The sequence below is a fragment of the Electrophorus electricus genome, chromosome 14, assembly GCF_041902795.1.
Source record: "Electrophorus electricus isolate QZ-2024a chromosome 14, ASM4190279v1, whole genome shotgun sequence".
Taxonomy (NCBI): Eukaryota; Metazoa; Chordata; class Actinopteri; order Gymnotiformes; family Gymnotidae; genus Electrophorus; species Electrophorus electricus.
The window spans coordinates 3,608,251-3,633,883 of NC_137510.1; the positions used below are offsets into that span (position 1 = coordinate 3,608,251).

General features: G+C 46.2%; 1 protein-coding gene across 2 annotated transcripts; it reads right to left on the reverse strand.

The window, feature by feature from the left end:
• Positions 1-99: 99 nt before the first annotated feature.
• rprd2b (regulation of nuclear pre-mRNA domain containing 2b) lies at positions 100-21,226 on the reverse strand. 2 transcript variants are annotated; one of them, XR_014116877.1, is made up of 11 exons: positions 21,006-21,226; positions 11,986-12,115; positions 11,721-11,848; positions 11,305-11,351; positions 11,073-11,199; positions 10,807-10,982; positions 10,055-10,334; positions 9,219-9,509; positions 7,891-8,094; positions 5,134-7,403; positions 100-238 (listed from the first exon to the last, which is right to left on the reverse strand). XR_014116877.1 is itself a non-coding variant. In XM_081696137.1 (10 exons), the coding sequence occupies exons 1-10, from the start codon at positions 21,205-21,207 to the stop codon at positions 5,341-5,343; spliced, it is 3,648 nt and encodes a 1,215-aa protein (XP_081552263.1). In that variant the 5' UTR covers positions 21,208-21,226; the 3' UTR covers positions 3,501-5,340. The 2 variants fall into 2 exon arrangements, 1 of the variants encoding a protein (XP_081552263.1); XM_081696137.1 differs by lacking the exon at positions 100-238 and having other exon boundaries at positions 3,501-7,403.
• Between the last annotated feature and the right edge of the window lie 4,407 nt (positions 21,227-25,633).

A 25,633-nucleotide genomic window follows, 5' to 3' on the forward strand; every position in this document is an offset into this window, starting at 1 on the left:
AGGTAAGTGTTTGAGGATTGAAGTGGGAATTCTAACGTAGAACAAAGCTAGGAACTCACCGTGCATTATGGGCTATCTGGAGTGGAGTCGTGACGCCGGACAGTCCTTTCACTGTTTTACCGTCAGCCAATCGGATGCTTAGATCCTGACCCTGCACTGCCCCTTTCTCCCCTGACCAACTGCTCCTCAGAGCTTCAAAGACCCGTAGTCGCTCTGACTGGCCAGAAGGGGGATGTAACTACAACACACAAAATAATCATAAAGTAATAATCATGACATGCTGTGTGAATCATTTCACAAAACAGGATTTTACATCCGGCATTATATAGTCAAATTTACTCCAGGGTCATAGTTCCACACCCACTCATATTTTCTAAGAGCTTTAACTGGAAACAAAAAAGATAATAATAATAATAGTAATAACAATAATAATAACAATAATAATATCATCAAACCCCAACACTGCCTAACATGTTTTAAATGTAATGAAATTTAAAAAATTAAGTGTGATAAAATAAACTCTCATCTGTGATGAAACTCATCTCTCAAGTGTGATGAAATACACATACATATATTTAAATATTACATTTTACAACTTCAAAATGTCAGAGAAAAATTCTGAAAACAGATTCAAATTCAGTGTAAAAAGTCCTATGAAGTCCACTTATTTCAGTTTGTGGGACAAAAGATTAAAAAAGATGCTGCCCAATGTAACAGAACTAGAAAAAACTTGGTGGAAATAGATTGCCATAGAGAACATAAACAAACCAATTCAGTGCTTTTATTTGAAGGTGGACAGGAAGGTGGTCAGCCTTCCTAATCTGGACAATGACCTGGATAAAAGGATTCTTAACTAAGTACGTGCTACGGATTGGCATGCGTTTCTAGGAGCATGGTACACTGCACGATGCACACGTCTCCGGGTAAGACCCCAACACTCCTAGCTGCTCTAGACTAATGGCAAAATAGCAGTGTAGCAGAAATCATCTGAGAGACGCTGGTCAGATTTAAGAGACTGCTAGAGGACGTTAGGCAAAGCATCTCCGCGGGTCATATGCACACTAGTTTGCAGAAGTGAGAGGCAGCTGCTCTTTGGTTTACGCCAGCAAACACTAGGTTTAAAATCGCGCGCACCTTGCTGTGGCGTCTGCGGTCTCGCAACGCTGATCTCAGTGTCACGCGGCGGAGGGACCACCGCGCGAACAAAGCCATGACCATTTTACATCTGAACGGCAATATTGCGAACAAAATACTTATTTATTCCCACAATGTCGGTGACACAACGCGCGCCGCCATGACACCGGAGCAACTGCGAGGGTATCCAGCCCCCATTGGTGGAGCGCGAAAAGGGGCGGAACACGCTTTCCGGAGCAACCCAATTAGAAGGAAGGATGAGGGCGCGTTCAAGCGCGTCAACGCGCGAGTGCGCAAGGCAGCAGGACCGCTAACAACGAAAAGCTCTGCATGGACTTATGCGCACGAGAACTGGAAGAAACTAACAGTTTGAAGTGTAAAGTAAGAAAACGCGTTTCAAAAATACAAAACCTCCCCCTTCAGTTCAAGTCCCTGGACGCGCACGAGCGCATTTAAACACACTGCAGAGAAAAGGCCATGAGTGTCTCGCGGTAGTCCTACCCAACCGGCGCGTGATCTCCGCGTGAGTTCGGGCAGGGGACGGCTCACGCGAGGTTCAAAATGATTGGCCCGCGCTGCCACGAAGAGACGAACGACGCATCGACTAAAAGGCCCGCAACGATGCGCGTGCGGTTGTACGTCATCCCGCCGTCCGTGATGCAGACGTGGAGACGCACGAGCCCCGTATTATCGCGTGTTGCTTGTGGTTTTAAACTTTATTGAGCGGCTGCTAAATGCTACGAATATTACCCAGGCCAACAAACTGCTCCTCACACTTCAAAGTCGTTCCCATTTGTCCTGCAACTGCCTTTAGCTGGGAAGCCGTTCCGAAAATGTTAGACTACAGTCAATCAGTAACACGAACAGGCTAAAGGCAATATCTGTTATATTTGAACAGGCCAAGAAGAGAATAGTAAACATCGACTAGAACTGGATTAATAACCCGACAGCAGAACTATGCAAATGCAGCCTGCACGTGCGTAATGTCTAAATTTACCAATTTAAACACCCCCAAAACCAACTGCCTATTTCATGCATAAACAAAACCAGCCAAATTCATAAATGAAAGTTCAGAACAGAGGTCTAATTATTCAGCGAGGGAAGGACCACCCACGTTCAAAGCCAATATCTTATCCGAGTACAAGACCGCACAAACACGATTGCAAAGCTAACGGTGGCCTTTAGGCTGCGGAATGTAAAATATAGCAAATTCTCCTTCTGGCAGGTGAATTATAAACCAGATTTCGGGAAGAACACTTATCAGTTATAGTGAAGTTGCGAGTGAACCATTTGTAATGATATCAGTTGACCGGAAGATGGCGACAAAGGAGCTAACGTCAAACGGTCACACGGCGTATTGACGTGAAACGACTGTCGGATTAGACTAAAATCCAATAAATTCAGCCAGGGTTGCAGCAGTCACAGGCTTGAATCTAAGTTTGCCACTTACTGAAAATCAGTGTTGGTGTACACTACAGTATCAGACCCACGTAAAGAGGGAGCTTGTGTATTCTAGTGGTGCTGTGATTCTTCTCTCTCTCTCTCTCTCTCTCTCTCTCACACACACACACACACACACACACACACACTTACACTTACTTTTCTAGCCTAGCCTTACATGCTGGAAAGGAAATGTTTACAGGCTTTGTGTGTAGAAGTAGTCTTGTGTTTAGAACAGTCCTTATTTGAACGAACCGGGCCCCAGGCAGTCGGGCTTAAGGGAAACCAAACAGTCCTGCTTTTGCAAACACAGGATGGCAGGTGGTGTGTACGTGGAGCCAAGAGTGATTAGAAAATATAAAATTTCATGTCTTATACAGCACAAAGAGCAGTAAACAAAAAAAACAAACAAAAAAACTCCCCAAAATTAAAAACCTCAAATTATTCTTGAACTGCATCTAGATTAATGTGAACTACCCAGGCCCCAAATTGAATGTGAAAAAAGCACATTTTCCCATGTATCCCACTGAATTAAGGGTGAACTCAATAATATGCACATTCACAGCAAGTAGTGCAGAACAGAACAGTGGCTTATGAAGCTGGAGGGCGTTCAGTTTAGTGTCACATTAAAACAGCTGTATTTGTCGACAACCTTTTAAAATAAATCTCATGTGTTCTACAGCCACACAGGTATGCTTGTTTAAGCCTAGCAGCACGTACTCTAACTGGGGTTAATCATTTGCTTTCGTGCTGTTCTGTGATGTGGAGGATGCTCTTCTGGGACCTTGGGACCCAGTGCCACCATGGATGTGTTGAAGTGTGAAGCACTGAGCGCAGCTCGGGGTTAGTGTTGGGAGGAACCAGGCTCAAGTGGAAGGCCCTGTCTAAATGTGAATGCAGAGAGGGAAAAAACGAAGACACCGCCATGACGTTCCTCAGATCTTGAACATTTCAGCACACACTGTTATGGGGAGGCGAAAAATCACAACAACTAGTTTCACTACTCATACATGCAAAAATTACTACAATGTACAGTTTCTTGTAATGTTAGCATTCCTACCCATTCTTCAGTTTGGTGAAACCAATAAGAAGGTTTAAAGCAGACATTTAGCATTAGGCTTTGCACTAAGCAAAATACTGTTTCATCAGAACACTAGAACCTTGTGACAGGAAAAAAAAAGACTTAAAAGAAATCAAAATCAAATCAAAACATTTTTTCAAACATATCCTAAACATATCAAATGCATGGTAGAATGCTGTCTGTAACTATGTACATAATGTACGGACCGTAATCATATACAATCATAATGGGAAAAAGAATTCAGGACTTGATTTGTATTCTGACTATTGATTAAAGGGTTTCTCCATTTCTCTTCGAAATGTATCATTCATGGGAAAACGGGGAACTGGTACATAAAATGCGTCGTGCAGGTGGTCTAGGAAGTCTTGGGTGGGCCTTTTCTCAACAGCAGGTGCCTCTGCGTAACCTTTGTGTTCCAATTTCTGACATTGCGAAGACCTTTAGAGGCAATTTACAAATAATAATCATGTGGTGGAACACACATGTCGTCGTGTCAGGGAGAAGAGGCGAATTGCGCAGGCTGGATGCCTGCGGAGATGGTCAGAGGTCGGAGACAAAAGCTCTCCTGGTTTAACACACCACTCACAGCTCTTTCCTAGACCACACTCCACAGCACACAGTTCCTGCACCGTCCCAGGAAAGGTTGCGAGAAAAAAAAAAAAAAAAAAAAAAAAAACCAAAAAAAAAAAAAAAAAAAACCCAAACAAAAAAAAAAGATCATAAGGAAGAAAACAAGTTTAAAATGCAATAGTTTTAGTCACACATTCTGTCTTCACGTTTCTAGAAACCAAAAATGGAAAACCACACCAAACCAAAAGATAACATTGTCGTCAGTAGGGTAAAGAAAGCCCAGCCCCCATTACAGCTCCCATCAGGCGTGGTTCTCAGTGCAGGATTTTTATTACCAGTGATACACAGGAGAGCTCGGTTCAGATTCAACAACAAAACCAGGACAGAAGGCGGGTAATCTACTCTCAGGGGTGTGTGTGTGTGTGTGTTTTTTGGGTGGGGAAGCTCTGTGTCCACTGTATTCAGCTAGCTCACTTCCTCCAAAGCCCCGGACTGGTGCTTCTCCGAAGTCGAGCCTGAGGGTCATCTGAGCTGGACGAGGGCTGGGTAACACTGGGTGGGATCGTGGTTGGCCAACGCTTATTCTAAGGTTATGCCTGTGAGCAGTTTGGATGTGAAGCAGAAGCAGACTGTCCTGGTACGCATGGAGGCAGTAACCCAGCTTTCTGTCTGCTGCCCTTAAAAGCAGGAGGCGACGACAGCGGGACAGCGTGGCCGGTTACAAGAAGCAAACTTTCTATTTCATTTAGAATCAGAGGTCTAGCTAAGGAAGCAGAGCAGTTTTTACATGTTTGCTCTCACACCCATGGGTGCACACACATGCGCGCGCGCTCACACACACACGCGCACACGCACTCTTCATGCATTCATCTCACACAAAAGGAAACGGGACCGAACTGAATAACCACCTTAAATCTCCTTCACTCCCTCCATCTTCCTGCGGCCGTCTTCGCGTTTCTTCCGTGTTTTCTCTCCCCTAGTATGGGCCCTGTCTGAACGTTTTGGCTGCGGTTGAGAGAGGCTTCGCTGAGCGGGTGGCGTGAGTTTAGCTTGTATTGTGGCCTGGGGATGGAGACGGCTCTACACTTCCTGTGACCCTGAGCCTAATGGTGACTTTAGTAACGCGGGGGCAAGAAGGGTCTCTTCGGTGGCTGCAGGGGTCCGCCTCTGAAGGCGGGACCAGGGCGCTTGACGCCTGGCAGCAGGGGCTCTCTGGAGAGGTTGGGGCGTGGGAGGGGCAAGGGCAGGGGCAGTGGGAGGGGCCCTCGCGGGGAGGGTCTCTGGGCGAGAGGGGAGGAGCTCTGTGGAGAGTGGAGGAGGGGGTGCTGGGAGGGCAGGCGGGGCACGGAGAGGGGCGAATGAGGCGGGCGCGCTCGCTGTGCCGTGGCTGGTGTCGGGGAGGGCAGCAGGGGTCGGGGGTCTGAAGGTGACGAGGGCGTCGTCGGGGTGGAGGGTGAGGGAGGAGTGGGGCTTGGCCCCTCTCGCCCTCTACCCAGGAGGGGTGGCGGCACTCCTGGGGTACCGGGGCGGTGGAGAGGGGCAGCGTGCCGAGGGGCGAACTGCTCTTTGAGAGTGCCCGGGCGAAGGGGGTCTCTAAGCAGCGAATGGGATTTGCCCCGATTTGGGGCTGTGCTGCTAGCCCCACCCCCACGACCGCCAGCCTCGGGGCGCAGATTAGCAGGAGGGTGGGGGAGGACTCGGTCGATGGGCACTAGGACCCCGCCCACCATCACAGCAGAGGTAGGGGAAATAGGGAAGTCTCTGGAAGGGGCTGGGGGCTGGGGCATGGGTGGGGCTGTGGGTGTAGCCACAGGAGGGGGTGGGGGCTGGGGCATGGGTGGAACTGGAGGGGCAGGGAAAAAAGGAGCAGGAGGGGGGTGGTGTGGAGGGATAGCATGAGGCTGTGTTGGGTGGGCGGGGTCCTCGCTCGTATACGGGGTAGGTGGGTACTGCCCTGGGGGCACCAGATGTACAGGGGGAGGCGCTAAAGCCAGCTCTTCAGAACTCTCAGGCACATGATTGCCAGAGTGATGTGGAGGTGGGGCTTCCATAAACTCCTCCTCTTCATACCAGGCCCCGCCCGCTCTGGAAGCAACTCCGCTTGCCCTCCTCAGACCCCGGCCAATCACGCGGATGCTCTCGACGGTCTGGATACGGCTGTAGCCGAGCGTCTCTATGGGCGTGCCTTCGCTGCCAGCGGTAGCCGTCACCACGGTCTCGATGCGATGGTAGTGTTCGCTGTCTCCGGGTACCATCTCCTTCCTCGATCCCTTCTTCCCTCTCTCCTCCTTCTCTCTCCCTCCGTTCTGAGACCCACCACTCAGCCGGCGCGGGGCTCCACCCTTCGCGCCTGTGTCCTGCACAGAGGCTGCAGAGGAGGAGGCGGAGCCTGCGCTAGACCCGCCCTTCCTCTTCGCCCCGTCCTGCTCTCTGGGTTTGGCTGCACTCTTACCCTTGCCCCCTGGGCTGAAGGCCGGAGCGCGTGAGGATGAGGACGGCGTACGGTAGTCCCGGTCCTTCCTCTCATCCTCGCCAGCAGCGTCCCGCGCTGCAATGGCGCTGTCCCAGGGATCGCTGCGGTAGGCCGTAGGCGAGAGGGCGCCCGGGCGGCCCGCCTTCGGGGGATCACCGAGGACGCAGGGCGCATCCATGATCTCGTCCTGCGTTGGGGTGCCGCCGCTCTCGTCTCGGACCGGGGTGCCATCGGCCGCGTCGCCCCCTACCAGCAGAGGGCTGTTACTGCCGCCGTCATCCAGGCCAAGGCCCAGGACGCTGAAGCAGGGGTTCCCCTGTAGGAAGCTGTTGATCTTGGACTCCAGGCTGGGCATGGCTGGCGCCTCCCTCTCTCTCTCCCTCTCCTGCCTCTCCCGCTCTCGCTCCCGCTCCCTCTCTCGCTCCCTCTCTCGCTCCCTCTCCCTCTCCCTCTCTCGCTCCCTCTCTCGCTCCCTCTCCCTCTCCTTCACCTTCTCCCACTCCAGTCCTCTCTCTCGCTCTGACTCACGTTTGAAGTTGTTGCCAGAAGGTTTGGGAATCTTTGGGGTGGTTGGAGCGGTGGTGGTGGTAGGGGTTGCAGTTGCCGTCGCCGTGGTGACAGCTGAAGTTGTTGAGGTGGAAGAAGATGGGGCATTTGGTGAGGTGAGAGAACCCACACGGGCAGATGAGAGCAAAGAAGACAAACCTGAGAGAGAGCGCGAGAGAGAGAGAGAGAGCGAGAGAGATCATCCAAGAGAGTTGTGCAGAAAAAAAAAAAAAGTTAACTATATGTAACTATATAAAAATCATGTTTAGAAGCAAGGCACTGCTCTGACTAGCATTTCAAGTTTATGGTGTTTAGCTGAGGTTTTTATCCAAAGCAATGAAAAATTATGACAACAACTGGGCAAATTTTACCAACTGACGGTTAAGGGCCTTGCTCAGGGGCCCAACAGGGGCTTGAACTGGCAACCTCGCGATTACCTTGTGATTAGAAATTAATGTGCCAAGTACCTTAGCAACTGACCTACCACCATTTTTTATCCATTGAATCTCAGTTATAAGAAAATCCCAGTACTAATAGTAATAGTTAAACTGATAAATAAAACCTCTACATACTGTGTGTTAGTATGTTTGTGTGTGTGTGTGTGTGTGTGTGTGTGTGTGTGTGTGTGTGTGTGTGTCTGTCTCACCCTGCAGGCCAGGACCGTGTGGCTGTGTCTTCGTGAGTGCACTGAGTAGGCCCTCGGGGGAAATGTCCACTCTGGACAGTATGCTAGCCAGCGGGTTGGACACAGGAGCTCCACTGGGAGCCGTGAGAGGAGCTTTTGATGAGGGGGTGTGGCTAGACGGTGTGGTGGGCGTTCCTGGCGAGGGGCGGGACACAGGACTCACACCTGTAGAAAACCAGGGGTGGAGGCACAAGCACTAAACATACTATGAACAGCATGAGTCGTAAAGAAACACAACCTGGACACAAAAACAACCGCTCAGTGTTAAACGTTTCCACGTAAAAGCCAATGATGCAAACCTCTGCGTGGTATCTCACCATCAGAATGCCTCAGAGACTGGGAACCACAGAAGGTGCGTCACCTGGCCGTTTACATTCCCGGTGCTTAGCGGATACTTCCAGAGCGATGTGCAAAAGCACTCAGCTGTATGCACGCGAGAAACCCTTCTGGTAGTAGAGTAGGTGAAAGTGGAACAGTACCACTCAGCTAGAACCTTCATTCCAGTGCTTCTTGAAGACATGGGCCTCGAGTCTACGATTGACAGCAGGTCACTCCACCCGACGGTGCAGAACAGACGTTCGAGGCAGCAGCTGGCGCACACCTCTAACTAGCGTGAGAAAGCGAAGTGACTCTTTGTCGCTGCGTCACACACCTTACAGCATAGCGACGGGCGTGGCTGTGTTCCACCTAGCCCGGCCTGTATGGCTCGCTCATGGCTAGCTCACGGCTAGCTCACGGCTAACGCGCCAGGGGCTGCTGGGCGATGAGCAGAGCGGCAAGGGTGCTGCCGTCCTGCCCACACGGCAGGTGTCCAGGCTGACCAGTTCGCAGAACTGCGGGGCCTCTGTGACGCCCTCAGAGCTGGACCCACTCGAGGCCCCTAATGCAACAGGGCTGTCTGACGTCTGCTTGACGTTTGACGGATACAAAACAGGGTAGCCAGAGTCGGAGAGAGATCTCTATGATGAAGTGGCTTTAGTGCATTTAGTGTGGGTCACACAGCATTTAGTGTGGTTGGTGTGGTATTTACTGCGGAATTTACTGTGTTATATAGTGTAGTTTGTGTGGAATTTAGTGTGGCATGTAGTGTAGTTTGTGTGGTATTTAGTGTGTAATTTAGTGTGGTATATAGTGTAGTTCGTGCGATATTTAGTGTGGTATATAGTCTATTTCGTGTGGTATTTACTGTGGAATTTAGTGTGGCATATGGTGCAGTTCGTGTGGTATTTAGTGTGGTATATAGTGTAGTTTTGTGTGGTATTTAGGGTAGTATTTAGTGTGGTGCTTACCCGTGTTCTTCATCACACTAGTGATGCTGTTCAGGATGGAGCTGATCTTGCCCAGGTCCACGTTGGCCAAATTCACCTGCAGAGGGGCAGAGCTTGCCGTACCCACAGGGCCAGGTGTGGTGGGCGCGGGAGCAGATGATGAGGGAAGGGTCAGATTGGCTGCAGGCTCAGACGCTGCCTTTGTGGGAGCGGCTACAGTAGGGGAGGCCATGATGTGTGGGGACTTGGTCACTGTTACGTGTGTTGCCTTGGAAACAGCTGCAGGACATGTTTTTTCCTTTTTTTCTTCAACTGCATAAAGAAAAGCGCAAGACACATTCTTACAGCAGCTAGTTCTGATAGCACAACTGAAGAGCGTTCACTGGTTGAAGAGAATTCGTACTGGTGCTGTTTCCTTATTGGAATTATTTTAGTCACTAGAGGTTGCTGCTAACTACTTTCTTTTGATGTACAAAATATTAATAGTAAAATATTACAAACATTTGAAAGAGTGTTTAGCTTTAAATGAAGGTACACGTTTAATCGCATAGCTTTAAAAGAAAGTATAAATGTTATTAATATCATTAGTCAATACCTGTTAATTCAACGCACCAATCACATTGCGATAGTGTGTCTGATTGTCACTTAATATGCCAAAAAACCCCAACTGGCCACCAAGAGGGCATAGTATTGGTCAGCGAGAGTCTAAGCTTCTTAATCCATAGAGTTAACTTAACCTTGCAATTACAGTAACATCAGCAATAAGAACTCATACATGCACCCAACAGGTAAAAACTTCTCGAAGCCAAACCCAGAACACCGAAACCGAATCTCCGCCATTGCGGCGTTCTCCTCACCGATGATCCCCGAGGTGGTGGTCTCGTCCTCCTCGGACAGGTCCATGTCCTCCACGGCGCGGTTGTCCTTCTGCTCGGCCGCCCTCGCAGCCTCCTGGTCTGTTGCCGCCTGGCTGCCCCTCGTCCCCAGGCTGTGGAAGGGCGACTCGGAGCCTGTGGGCGAGGGCGCATCCTCCGAGGGGGAGGGGATGGGCGAGTCCTCGGCGCCGGGTAGCGTGGACTTCAGGGAGTCCAGCTTGCGCTTCAGGTTCAACACCCGGTTGGCGAAGGTCTTGTAGGCCTGAACAGAGTGAAACACAGAAGCACTTAGTGTCGAGGTCAAAACGCCCGAACGTGCGATGCCGACCCGACTGTCCTTGTGCGGCAGGCTGTAGACTTTAAAGCTGTTAATTGTGGCCAGCCATTTTGGGTCAGTGCGGAGACGGCGTAAAATAAAAACGTTGTACAACTTCAACTGGATTCTTGTACATGTTTCTTCACTTTGTTGTTGTCAGGAAAAAAAAAACAAAGTTGAATATAGCAGAGAGTGGAAGTTTGTTTTTCTTAGCAGTGGGATAGTTACTAATTAGCTAATAAATCAGTTAGCTCCCCAAGCAACAATGTTTTCTCTTACAGTGTGTTATTGCTTCCATTTTTTTATGGGCTTTGGCTACGGCAGATGCCAACGACTCCAAACTGCGCAGGAAGTGGGGCTGGGAAGACCTGCCAAGTTAACAGCTAAATGTGATCCATCTGCATAACAGCTGACTCACGTTGGCCACGATCTTGACTTCCTTGTACTGCATTTCGTAGAAGACGTCTGCATTGCCCAGAGCGTCCAGCAGGGGGGGCCCTGCTTGCATCTGCGCCTCCAGGATCTTTACAAACTCCTGGAGCTTCCCGCTGCCCTCCTCAAAGTCTTTCGAGAACTTGTTCCCTCCAGCCTTATCTAAAAGACAGAGAGAGTTATTCAGTTCAGCATTCTCCAATAACTGCTACCCTGAGACTCTCACATGGAGCAGAGGACCCAGCCAATCACCTTTGAGCCTCTTAAGAGCCTCGGTGCTGCACACGTCCACCCGGAGTGCGGCCAACTGCTTCTCCCTCAGGTCGGTCTCCTCCAGAGAGCGCTTGTATGTCCCCAGGCGCTCCATCAGCGCATGGGGCTGAGGGGGGTGGGAGGGAGGGAAAAGTTCACTCAACATAAGCTGGAGAGCAGAAGCGAGCACGATAGCGACGGGCCGAGCGACGGGTCCGGCCGAGACACTTACAGCGAATTCGGCCACGATCTTGGACTTCAGAGCAGTTTTGGGGTTGACTGAAGGTGAGGGACAGAAAGAAACAGGAGATAAAATAACGTTTAAGAGGAAAAGGTTGCACAGTCCCTCTCAGCATTCTACACTATTTACAGTGAAAGTACATAATCAGAAACTATGCTTTTATGTTCATACTGTGGTGATGCTCTCCGTTCTCTCTAAGGGCTCTATACGCTGCCAAGAAAAACCAACTCACTCCAAAAAAAGACCAACACTTCCAGTTCATTAAAAAATGCGGACGAAGAGATTTCCCTTCAGAACACTGTATCCTGTTAATCTTTCTAACTCATCCAGTCTGTTATGATCAGTGAGGATGTGTGTGCAGTGATGAGTGTGTGTGCTGGTTCTGCAGAAGGCAGAGAAACAGTTACCAGTAGGGGGTGCCTGCTCTTTCTTCTGCAGAGCAGTCTTCAGCTCTGTGATCAGCTCCTCTGGATAAACGCTCCTCTCCTGCCAAATGTTAAAGATCCTCTCCACTGACTTGCGTACTTTAGCATCCCTGCAAAAACACACAAACACAGAAAAACACATGGGAAATACAAGCTTAGAAATTTAGAAAAAAAGATGAAAAATGATTGTCGTCATCTAATGTACATGGATGCACGTGCACACGCGTGCAGAAGGTGGGCTACTGACCTGACCAGCAGGGCGGCGTCTGGTAGGATGTCGGCGAACGTGGAGCGGTATGCGATAGCATTCTTCCTCTTGCAGTTCTGAATGACATCGTTGGCGAGGTAGAAGAGATTCAGCCTGTGGTTGGCGTCCGCTAAGCAGAGAGGAAGAGGAGGGTGAGGATGATGTTGTAAACTTCACTCACGCACACACTCAGGGTACAGTAAGGAGCTGCAGGCAATGGGACTAAGGTGTTGAACAGTTTCCTTTATATTCCTCCATCCAGCTGGGGGGAGGGTGTCACTCTGGTGTTCTGGTTAGATGTGGTGTGAGCTGGTTTTGTGCACAAGTCAAATAAACCACCTACATTAAAGTACTGCATTACATTACTACAGCATTCATTTAATGATGATCATATCACAGTGACCAGTTTAGCCTACAGTCTCCCTGTGTGAACGAGCCAAAACACAGTGGGAGATGAATCCTGCAGAGTGCAAGTCTAGGCACCTCACAGACTAGTGGGTTTAATACCATGTCAAAATCAATCATATTTTCTACAAGACAAGTAAAAACTAACAAAGATGGAATGGAAATCTGTCAACATTGTAACATAATATATGTCTTTACTGTTTGGAAAACCAACTTAGGCTCACACACAGACACACATCATCATCAACTCTCTATTTGCACAACAAATGTGTAACACTTCTAACCACATTTTCTCTCTCCAACACACACACACACACACACACACACACACACACACACACACACACACACACACACCTTATACATGACGGAAGGAAAAAGTACCCAACACAGATAATGAACTTGTAAGAGGCACATGCAGAAACAATGTATATATTAGAAAAAACAGTACACTGTTATCAATTTTGATTATTGGCTGAAATTCTTATAAAAGACCAGCAATTATATTAATTAATTGACCATTTATTGGCAGAAAATACAATTGCTGCTGATACATGTTGGGCACCTGCATGTATTAGGAATAATGGAACATACACAAACACTTGTTAAATGCAAAGCTACATAAAATTGTAAAGGATTAAGAGCCAAAGGGTTTAATGTGTTTGAGCTGTTACTGGATGTCAACTTGTGGACCTGCCTGCATGTGAGTGAAATACAGCAAACAACAAGGACAAACAAACCAATAAAATCATGTTACTTTATACAGTGTCTGAGCCCTTGAGAAATCCTTGTGACATGGATAAGAGCAGCCAACAGTATTTTTTCTGAAATGACAATATTGGAAGGTCGGTAACATGAATATGTAGCATAACACTGTTCAGTGAACCGGTCCTTCAAAACACTACACGTGTGGAAGCTGACATCAGAGTCAAAAGCGGATGCGGTTTAAGAAATGGCCAGAGTGAAACTGACCCACGCTGCGAGGAACGCTAGGTACCCAACATGGCACAATATTACTCGAGTTCAGCTGCTCCCGCTGTTTAGTTGCAGAGAAACCGGACAAGCGTTTGATACCCTTCTTCAATTGAACGGCAAAGCTAAGATCTGTAATCACATAAGGAGTTGTGTCTAATAAACACGCACTCCCCAAACGCGTCGGCCTAACACTCCTCGGATTCTGAGACGCCTCTACAGACACACTCGTAGCTTTTTAAACATGCGCACAAGTGTCCGATCAGGATGACAGCCACTTAAAAAGGCTGTCGCAAGAAAGATACATAAATGGAGGAAGGCCATGTAGAATCAGAGGAAATGCCACTAAACACCTACATACACCGTGAGAACTATTGTGGCTTTGGATTTGAATTGGTTTAAATTCTAGCAAACCCCACTTGATGTCTGAACTACAGCTGTTCTCTATGTCTGTGCCTGATGCTACATAATACATAGAACATGCAGACAGACAAACACACACACACACACACACACACAAGTTTTTTAAAAGTAAATAAATGTTTCATAAAAGAGAACGCACTTATTTTGTGGCAGGCCACGTGCAAATTACTGATCGTCACGGTGTGTGTGATGTGAGATTTCAGAGTAAAAGGTCTCTTGAGACCCCTGCTGGTATGCTGAACCATTCTAGTGCACGTCAGCCTGCAACCCATTAGATTCCTCAAATTCAGTCGCACTCAAATTTAATGACCTTCACTTTATCCAAGAAATGTAAACAACCTTGGCCCAAAGAATGCAAACTAATCTTACACCACGTTCTTTAGAATCTGCAACAAGGCATGGTGAATTTACAACACACAACGCAGCACACTATATTTGGGCTCATATAATGCATCGCAAACTGCTACACACAAAAATCCCCTTCCTCCTCAACACTGTCTAATAAAACCCCTCACATTCAGCATCTTTGGGCCCTGGAGTAGGGTTGGGTACCGAAATCCAGTACCAATATGGCACCAGTTCCTATATGACTGGTACATACCAGATCAAACTGAAATTCAGATTTACTTACTTAATCCTATATGCAGTCAATTGGTACATGCGTGTTTGGACTCATAATTTTGCTTCTTTAGAACAAAAGTTACCAACAATGCTAATATCAAGTCAACAGCACTGATAACAGTCTTTGTAAATAAGATACAAGTCCACAAATCTCTCTCAACCTCTCAAAGCTCATCCAGGTCACTGCCTTTGTTCTAAGATAAAGAAATTTGGACTCCAAACATGTAATTGCTGTAAATGAGATATTCCGCTGAAATACTCCTCAGCTGCTGATTCAAATATTTGCTCTCTGGTGCTCCAGAACAGATGCTACAGGCATAAGAAGTATTACTGCGTGTCACACAGCCATCGCTTGTCCCCCATCATGCTAGTCCCCATCACGCTAACTCTGAGAGCAGCAGACCCCAACCATTATCTAGGTACTGGCAGCTTAAACACAGTGAAAATGTCTGAAGCTAAATGGTCTAAAGAGTGCTTATATTTCACCAAAAAGGATTCCAACACTAGTGCTTATGTAAATTTGTGAGGTGTTTTGTATTTATTTATATTTATATATATTTAAAGTGTTAATATATTGTTCACTTTGAAGTACAAATTTGCCTTAGAAACATAACTTTTATGAAGTAGCAGTTCAGACACTGTTTGAAAGTTTCATTTTAGCACTGGTATCGGAAAAAAACCCCAAACGATACCCAACCCTGCTCTGGGCTCAGGCCTCTGCTTGGCAGCGGGGTGCTTGTGGTCCCTCTGATCATACCATCTTCTACAGGGATCAGATGGGTTTGGCTCCATAGTCCCTAAGCTGCCTGTGTCCCCACCCACACCTTTCCACCTCAGTCACTCACACTCCAACAGAAACCGCTTTCAATTTTCATGATCGTATCTCAGACATCCGAGAGTTGACTTCATCCATCCAGACAGCATGCTCAGGTGGCCATCACATGACCTGCGTTTTGTGCTGGCACCCCTGGCATAAGCCACTCTCCAGAGGAGAAACTCCTTCTGAAAACCCGCTTTCTGTGTGGCACACCCTTCCCAAAAGCCAATTCGGCTGTACAGTGCAGCCCACGTCACGAAAGGTGATGTCACACCCTAAATGTAATTTAAAATGCACCTCATCACTCCTGTCTTTAAGAGGTCAGAAGTGACGTGTCTGAATGGCTCACAGCTCGTAGCCTTCGCGGCACCTTCACCCGAGAGCCGACAAGGTCCCATCTGTGACAGCACGCTGCCAGATGAACGGGTTGCGGGGGGCCCAGTCTGGTTTTGTACGCTCGGTCTGTCGACCCACTGAGCTCAGCAGCTTACTATGGCCGCAGGGGAAGCAGGAGGCTGATGTCTCGGGGGCCCCTTTTCGACGGTCTTTTCAACATGACCTCGCCGGGGCACAGTGCCAGCATCACGCAGGGGGAGGAGAGGACGAAGGGGGCAGAACGCACTCACCCTCGGCAGTTAAACACAAACGTACGTTCCACTGAGGTGATTCCTTTGGTGCTTCGTCTGTTTGCTACAGACTGTAATAGAAAATGTATAGTCAATCAACCTCGAACAGTTTGTGCAGCAAGTTAAGGTGTTACAGGCGCGTCCTCTCATCTCTCTGACCCCGACCTTGTCCATTGTCTGACCCACCCAAGTTCTTGACGCTGGTGCTGGGAAGATCGGTGCGGGACAAAACAGCTCCTAGTAGGAAGTTGTTCTTTTTTCCATCTGCGGGTGGGCTGAGGGAGGGGGAAGTGACCCTCTCCCTTACAGACGCTTGTGTGTGCGTGCGCGTGTAACGGAGACGCCCTCAGGCTGAGTCTTTGAATAAACTTTACTTTTCCTTTTTTACCCTCGCCTCCGTGTCAGTTCATAGCACAGGAATTGCCGGACTCATTATATTGTTTCTCTAACCTGTCCAGGAAGACACTGTCTAATGTCATATTGATGAGAAGGCAACATTTCCACTGAAAGATCCAAAGCCTGAACATAGAGTGGTGTTTTCATTGTTCTATCGTTTATAACAACTGGCTCCACGATAGCTGCACTGAGCTGATAAGCTAGCTAAATAAATGCCCGGGCCATGAACTTTTAACTTAGGTGAAGATTTTTTGGGTCTTCTGCTTCGTCATCGTTTACACTGTTGAAATGGAAGTGCAACATTTGAGTACACCCGTTCCCACACACCCTTCCAAAGGCTTGTCCAACAGCCTTGACTTCCGTTAACACAGTAATGGGACGGCCCTTGAGATGGCGGCAGGGGTTCCACCAAACGGAATGTATGAGGGGATGTTGAACGCACTGCTGCAACACAGTGAGAGGAGGAAACAGAAAGGAAAGACTTTGGCATTTAGAATGAAGCTGGTGTGTTTTCCTGTCTAAACACAGTGCATAGCGGTGATGACCGTTGGAAATGCTACGTCTCCTCACTAGAAACGCGTGCACATACACACACACGCCGATGTGCACTCGTGACTGCTAGTCACATTTAACAATCACAATTAAAGCATGAGGCAAAACAAATTACTCTTATCAAAAACTAATTACTGCTATCAGCAGCTCAGGCAGGGCTTTTTAGTTAATTAGGGGATGTGGGCTTCTTGTGGTATAACCTGGACCTGTGAAAAACACACACACACACAGACTCGTTAACAGTTTCAGTGTAAACATGACTGTGGACAAGCCATTTGAAAAGGAAATTAAAGTAGACAAATGTACGCTCCTGTAACCCAAGTACTGAATTCTTATTAAGGCGTTATTTCAATATGAAATCAATAAATAACAACCCTGCCTTTTCCTGAAGGTTAAGCATTGTTATACATGCAAATGGGTCCAGGTGGCCTGGGTTTGCCAGAAACCTTGGCAACCTGTTTCTTTCTTCAAGTCCTTTAAAATGTTTACATTTTCCACAAAGAATAATCCAGGAACACTGTGAAAAGGGCACTAAAGAAATGTTCACCTCATGCCAAAAAAGAGAGAACAAAACAGTCCTGCTCATGTCCAGTAGTTGGCAGTGTAGAGCTACTAAAGCATCCACAACTAAAGGCAGAGGAAGATCTTAAACAGTCAGAGGCACACACACCACTTCCCAGCTACAATCATGACACAATTCAGGCCAATTATATCTAAAATACACCACCACCACAGCACAGACCAAAAACACTAAATGGTCCAAAGGGTTGGATTATCTATACAGTTAAATGCACAAAAACACCCACGTATTCAAAATGCAGATGAGCAATTCCTCAGTTTTGCCTCCTTAATGCATTCTGCCACCTCTTCCTGAACTTCAACAGGGAAAAACTACCACCTCACATGCACAACCCCCCCCCCCCAAAAAAAAACTACCACCCCCCCAGGCACAAGCCCCACACACACACAAACTAACACCCCCCTCAGGCACAAGCCCCACATTCACAAACCCTACATGCACATTCAACACAGTGTAGAACACTTTTCTAGTTTGGCTGGTATTATCGTAGTTATTGTTGCAATATATATCATAAAAACCTTTGTTTATATATTTTAGTCTGATGGTAAATTTGTCAGTGTGAACACTAAGCGAATCAGGACTAAAAAACAAAACTGTATAATTTTCTGCTTTGGGCCAAACTACAAATATAAACGCAACCTTAATTTTCGTTACTGCTCTACAGAAACTAGAGCCATTTTATATGTACATACACATTATGTAAAAACCTTGACTTAAGGTTTTGACTTAAGGTAAACCTTTCCTGGATTACCTAAGGTGTCTTGGAATATAAGGTTTCCACTTTAAGGCATCTCAGGGAATGGAGTGCTGGGTTGTCTTAAAGGAAACTCGTTTCTCTGTTATTCAATTTGTGTGTGCAACGCCACAGAGCTGAAGGGGCTGGTGACTGACACTGCCGGTCTATGTGCACAGCCATGGACGAGGCCCTGCTGTAAAAGACGTCAGCAACATAGCGAATCTGTAATACACCGAGCCAACAGAATGGGGTCATGCGGGGCAGACGCCCCCTCCGGTGTGTCCCAGGGCATGGCCTCACCTCTGCTTTACTGCTTCAACACTATGCAAAACCCAATATACCCCAAAGCACAACATAAATCATCCACCATAGCCAAAATCTTTTTTTATACACTGTAGTTTACCAAAAGGGAAGAGCCTTGTAGCTCAATGTGCATTTGAGGGAAATAAAATCTCGACTCATTTTACAAAGTGGCAAAATACTTCATCGGGAAGAGCAACAAAAAGACAACAAATGACAAATTTAGTTTTTTTCTATAGACTACATTCTGGAAATTAAACTAGAACAAATGGTTTTTTCTATAGAATACATTCAAGGAATTATTTATTTCTATAGCTTACACGAAGTACAGTAGAGCTCTACAGTTCCCATTCTAGGAATAACAGTGGGACCAGAATCAAACCCAATGCAGTGCAATGGCTCAGTTAAACAGAAGGATATATAACCCTATCCACCACCACACCATTCCACTAAAGCCTAGCATCAGCCAACCTATAGACCGACTTCAGTTCACCTGGGGAAATGTCACCTGCTCTGGGAATACTACTACTACATAAACCTTCCCATGTAAAATGTTTTAAAATACAATGGATAACACAGATACAGAAACAGGAGTAACTGACTTCATATATGGGCCGCATGGGAGCGATCACGTACGGTCATTAGATGGGCACTGTGACCCTCTGGTTGGCAAATGTACCAGCTCAACACACCTGATAAACAGAACAAGCCAAAACGGCACCAAGTCAAGCAAGTTATCCTACAGAAATATCCACAGCCTCGCAAAATAATAAAATCTCTCTCCTCATGGTGAAGTACACTGATCAACACTGCCCTTTAAGTTCAAAGTATTGTTTTAAACAATAGCAAAAGATTCATAAATCCACAATCAACCAGCAGTGAGCACTGAAGTGAGTGATTAATGACAAAGAATAAAAACAAAAAGACATAAAAAATGTATGTAGCCTAATTTTACTTTACCAGAAGGTGAAAAAAACAACAAAACAACCTTTTTTTAAACCATGACAAAACTGACTGCAGTATGTGGTTTTCTGGGTAAAGGGCCCTTTACTGGCAAACACTTTCAGCATATTAGGACTATGAGACTAACTAACCTTTAGTGAGTCGTCCATAAATGTAAACATGTCATTGTAAAATGCTATCATAGGAATGTATCCTTTTAGACTATATGAACAGAGAAGCAGGGATATTTCCTGTGCACTGCAATAGATTACATAACAAATTTATGATATTTTCTGATGTCTGCTGACAAGTTGCATAACTCAATGCAGCACAATAGTTTACAACAATAACCTCTACAACAGCAGCAGCCGGAAAACAACAGATAACATAACTGTAACAGACATAGTTGTTTACAGGATCTGGCCTTTTAAAAGCATCTCTTTTCTTATTAAACATGTGGTTCATGCAATGTTCTTAAGTACTTGCCTCTTCTGATACAAACGCTACGCTAAAAAAAGTGACTTAATTTATCACGATTGTGATAACATCACCCACCCCGACGCAGATTTCAGTCGATACTTTGCTTTGACTGGGCATGTCACCAGCTTTATTGGATTTTAGGGCTTTTGTTTTTAGTAATGTGCTTATGTATGAAAATGTCTTTCATAATGGCATTAAGACCCACATTTACTAAAAGCCTTAGTTGGGGAATCGGAGCCATTTGATGATGCTGCGCTAGGCGAGGACTTTCTGACATCAGTCACTTAGCTGGAGGTGTCTTGTGGTGGGGCAGAGATGTCGTTAAGATACGTTTGCACATCTTAACGCTACAACACATTTTCAACGTCGGTCAGGCCCAGGATACTTGGCTTGGTAGCCACCCACTGACTGGGGGCAGGGCTCCAAACTTCCCCAGTCCACAAAAACGTTACCATCGGCTACCCAGTGACTGGGGGCAGGCCACCAAACTGCCCCAGTCCACAAAAAACTTCACCATCAGCGCCCTTGAACACACTATATGGCTGCGGATCTTTGTCTGGCGAGTCGTAGTTACCTCAGAAACCAAACCGCCAGAGCTGAGGGACGTTAGCTGTCGGGTCAGATGTGTACACAAGTGTAGTTCGTATTTGGGCGAGTTTAACTTTGCGAGGCGACACGCAAATGCTTGCAAAAGTACAGCTCGGCCTACAACAACAGTAAGCTAACCCTGGCTAAGATAAACTAAGCCAAGATAAGCTAAGCTAAGATAAACTAAACTAAAATAAGCTAAGCTAAGCGAAGCTAAGCTAAGCTAAGCGAAGCTAAACTAAGCTAAGCTAAGCTAAGCTAAGCTAAGCTAAGCTAAGATAAGATAGCAACCGACTGCTGTGACGTGATAACGTTCCATCTCGGCAACTGCAGGCGCGAGGCAACACTGTGAGGTAAGCATTAGCCAGCTAGCTTAGCCTATTTTAGCTTAGCTTAGCTATAGGAAAAGACGAGGGAAATGACAAGAAAAAAAAAACCGCAAAAGCGGGCTGCAATTTACATAAATTGTCATCACCAGAAAGTGCTTTCCCAGACAGTCGACCGAGCAGCTACTTGGATTTTTGTTAGCAGAAGAGCAGTAGACAGAATAGATAAGCCATTTTAGCTAGACCAGAAACTCACATTTTTTAAGCCACTTCATCCAGTACCGAACTATAAGGCTGTGGTACTTCTTGTTTTCAATACACCAAGAAGAAAGTCCTTGAATTGACTCCATTGTGTTTGTAACTCCTTGAAATCGGCGATCCAGCGATGCCTCCAAAGCGGCAGAAGAGCTGCGGCCACCACTGTGACCGCTGCTGGCCGCTTCGGGTCCAGCCGCCATCTTTCCTTTACTTTCCCGGTCAACAGACCTTATTTAGACGTGACCGCTAGGGGGCGCAGACCGTAGAGGCGGACTTGGGCCGCGTTCAAAAGGACCGTTTTAGAACTAAAACGGTTTTGTATTTTTCTAAACGCAATCTATAGGAAGTTTTTTTTTCAATCTCGAATTTGCGAGTATAGTTATGCCTATTATGTTCTAAGGGCAAAAGAGATAAGCAAATCATGCACTTTCAGCCAATTTACCTAATATAAAGAACAAAGTGATATTTTCTACTTTTACTTCATAATAACATTTAATCAAAATATATTGAGTATACTGATAAAATGTACAAGGATGTCTCTATAGTTGTTAAGAAAACTAAAGATGACTAAAAACACTCCCAAACGTCCCTCTTTCATTCGGATAACTCGTTCACGCAAGCCTGTTCCCTGTGCTGGCCTCCCCTTTTTAGTGTGGGCGGAGTCAGCGGACTTTGTCCAGCAGAGGGCGATCTCGTCGCGCTGTATACACGAAAGTAAGGCCGCTCCATGGACGTGTCATGCAGACACCAGAGGAGCACGCCAGGGCTTCAGTCTTCGAATCCGGGACGGTACTGACTCCACTAATATAAATATATAGTCCATTCTGTGTTTGATATGATAGGACACAAGCACACACAACTTTATCAGCTGGAGGACCTTTCTGAACATTTAGCTGACACTTTTATCCAAAGCAACTTACCATTATGATTGAGTACAACTTGAGCAATTGAGTGTTAAGGGCCTCTCTCAGGGGCGCAACAGTGGCATCACACACTGATTTGCATCACACACTGAATATGCACAAGTTTTTTTCTTCTTCTGAAACTCGAGGACTATCAACAGTCTGAGAGGCATAAGAGGGACAGGGATGTTGGAGGTCAGACTGAGGTGACAGAGGAGGCAGTACATATTGACCCCGTAGAGAAGAGCAGGTTGTAGTATGAAAGTAGCGTGAGGGTGGTGGTGTTGGTGGGGGTGGGGTGGGGGTGTTGTTACAGCCTTCACATCCACACACTGTTTACCTCTTCTACTTTTGTTCTGAGGCCGGGCCTCTGTGGGTTGCCTCGGGTCAGCGCTTCACGGTCAGAAACAGAAGAAATCCCTCTCACTCAGCATCACAGGAGGGTTATCAACACCTGACAGCCGGGAGAGAAAACACCGGTACCAGTCCAGCAAGTGGAGGCGTTGTGATGGACAGAACTGCACAGTGTCCTTAGTGTGAGACTGTGTGAAACATAGGACAGCAGGAGACCATGTGAGGACTATATTAGACCATATGAGACTTTATGAGACTGTGTGAGTCTGTTTAAGACTGTAAGTGATTGTCAGTATGCATGAATATACATGTTTATGGAGAACATCTAGTCCCAGGGTAATATGACTGGCTAATGAAGCATGTAACACTAATGCTGCGTTGGGAATATTCACATTTCCTCCCTGCGCTGTGCAGCTGTACAGGGGTGAGTTCAGTCTGCCGAGTTCAGTCCAGGCTGTTGAAGTTTTGCGTGTAGACAAATTAGCTGACAAAAAGGCAAACTCAAGCAGCAGGAAGGAAACAGATCTCAAAAATACAAATCACAGATCCCAAATCACTGCACAGATCCTGAGCACATTGCGATACAGTAAAAGATCTCTTTCGCTGTCTCTTTCTCATACACAAACACCACACATGCACACAGACACATGCATACGTACACACACCCACCAGAGTTCATGTAAATGTAGAAATACTCACTACTGCCCCAGTCACAGCATATGAACACTGGGATCTTCAAAATCTGGCCAAGGACATTTTCACCATAAACGTCAGATGCTTATCTGTTATTTTTATATGTGTGTGCGTGTGTTTGAGTGTGTGTTTTCACCCTTCCAAGTCACAAGCCTGCAAAGCTCTGAGTATTTGACTACAGCCGTAGCTCAAAAAGGCATTTCCTGACTTCCTTAGTTCTTAAAACTGTCAATAAAGAAGCATGTGATTGCGTGCGTGGCTGTCTCAGCATATTCACCGCCAGCCCCATGTGTTATATAATATGTATGGTACTGTGCAAAATTCTCACACAGGCCCATGTTAGGTTTTATTTTTTAACAGTGGTATAATGACCATATATTATTATATCTCAGTATCTTTATTAAGATACAAACAAAAAAATACAGGAAATATGTAAAAAAAAAAAAAAAAAAAATTCAGAACAAAATGAAGTTTTCTGAGGTCATCTTCAGGTTCCACTCCATTCAGGTTTGAGATAGCCAGGTTCCTGCTACAGGGAAGCCACATTAAACACTCTCCACTATAGCCTATAGAAGATGCTTTTAAAAAAAAACAAAAAAAAACTGCATTTAAAATTTTAAAATATTTTCTGGTTGTATCCTAATAAAGAGACTGAGAAATATTATATGTCACTCTACCACTGCTAAAACAACTCTAATTGGGTGGCCTAAGACTTTTGCACAGTACAGTGCGTCCGTGGTGAAGTCTCTCCGTCAGATCAGCTCCATTTGGAAAGGACGATACATGGACTCTGTAAAAGTGCTGCGTCAGCAGGGTCTTAGTGCAGCTGTCAGCCGTGCGTCTACTGCTCCCACGCCGAGCATGGCGCTTCTTACTCCACTGGCTTGACACTCTGGCACCTTCCCACAAAGAGCTGGCTGCTTTAGTCACATACGCCTTGGATAGAAGTTATTACCTCCGTTTATTGCTACATTCATTACACCTCTGTCTGTGACACAAAGATCTCACCGTCCTGCAAGAATTCTTCAAACCCTATATCCTTCATACCCTATACCCTTCATACCCTATACCATTCATACCCTATACCCTTCAGACCCTATACCATTCATGCCCTATACCCTTCATACCCTATACCCTTCAGACCCTATACCCTTCATACCCTATACCGTTCATGCCCTTTACCCTTCATACCCTATACCCTTCAGACCCTATACCCTTCATACCCTATACCCTTCATGCCCTATACCCTTCATACCCTAGACCCTTCATGCCCTATACCCTTCATACCCTATACCGTTCATGCCCTATACCCTTCATACCCTATACCCTTCAGACCCTATACCCTTCATACCCTATACCGTTCATGCCCTTTACCCTTCATGCCCTATACCCTTCAGACCCTATACCCTTCATACCCTATACCGTTCATGCCCTATACCCTTCATACCCTATACCCTTCAGACCCTATACCCTTCATACCCTATACCGTTCATGCATTTACCCTTCATACCCTATACCCTTCAGACCCTATACCCTTCATACCCTATACCGTTCATGCCCTATACCCTTCATACCCTATACCCTTCAGACCCTATACCCTTCATACCCTATACCGTTCATGCCCTTTACCCTTCATGCCCTATACCCTTCAGACCCTATACCCTTCATACCCTATACCCTTCATGCCCTATACCCTTCAGACCCTATACCCTTCATGCCCTATACCCTTCATACCCTATACCGTTCATGCCCTTTACCCTTCATGCCCTATACCCTTCAGACCCTATACCCTTCATACCCTATACCGTTCATACCCTATACCGTTCATGCCCTTTACCCTTCATGCCCTATACCCTTCAGACCCTATACCCTTCATACCCTATACCCTTCATGCCCTATACCCTTCAGACCCTATACCCTTCATGCCCTATACCCTATACGCTTCATACCCTATACCCTTCATCTCACAACATATCAAAATACAACATATATGACAGAAAATACAAAACAACGAATTAAACTCAAAGGCCTCTCAAGAAAAACGACTCATTTACCACCTTATTTATGATGCACCTCAAATTTCCAATGGATATTTCTAGTTTATAATGTTTCTAGTTTAAAATCTTTCCGCAATTTATTCCACATCCAGGGTGCATAATACGAAATGTAGTTTTCCCCAGATCTGTCAAACCCAGGGTGCATGACAACTACCTGAGGAGTGCAAAGGTCAGCTGGATGTTTACCCTGTATTGCCTTTTAAACTAAAATGTACCTGTGCTGTTTTCTGTGAATGGCCAATGATGTCTAGTCCACCAAATCATAGAGAATGCAATGGAGACTTTGCATTTGTGATTTATCGACGCTTGATACACTGAATCAAGTCTTCAGCATATATATGACCATAATCAATCATGGGGTTGGGGTTAATCAATCACAGGGTTATTCTTAGGATTAATCACCAGCAGGAAAGTGGCTTTTTCTATACCCTTTAAACCTTCTACTCTACACATCCTATACCCTACATACCCTATACCCTACATACCATTTAAAGTAGACAACTCTTTAAACAACTCTTAAAAGTAGAATTTGTTCAAAACGTTAATGTAACTGGGAAAATGTAGCTTTCCACTTCTGTGCACTAATAAATATGTAAGCACTGTATTGACCATGCTGGAAA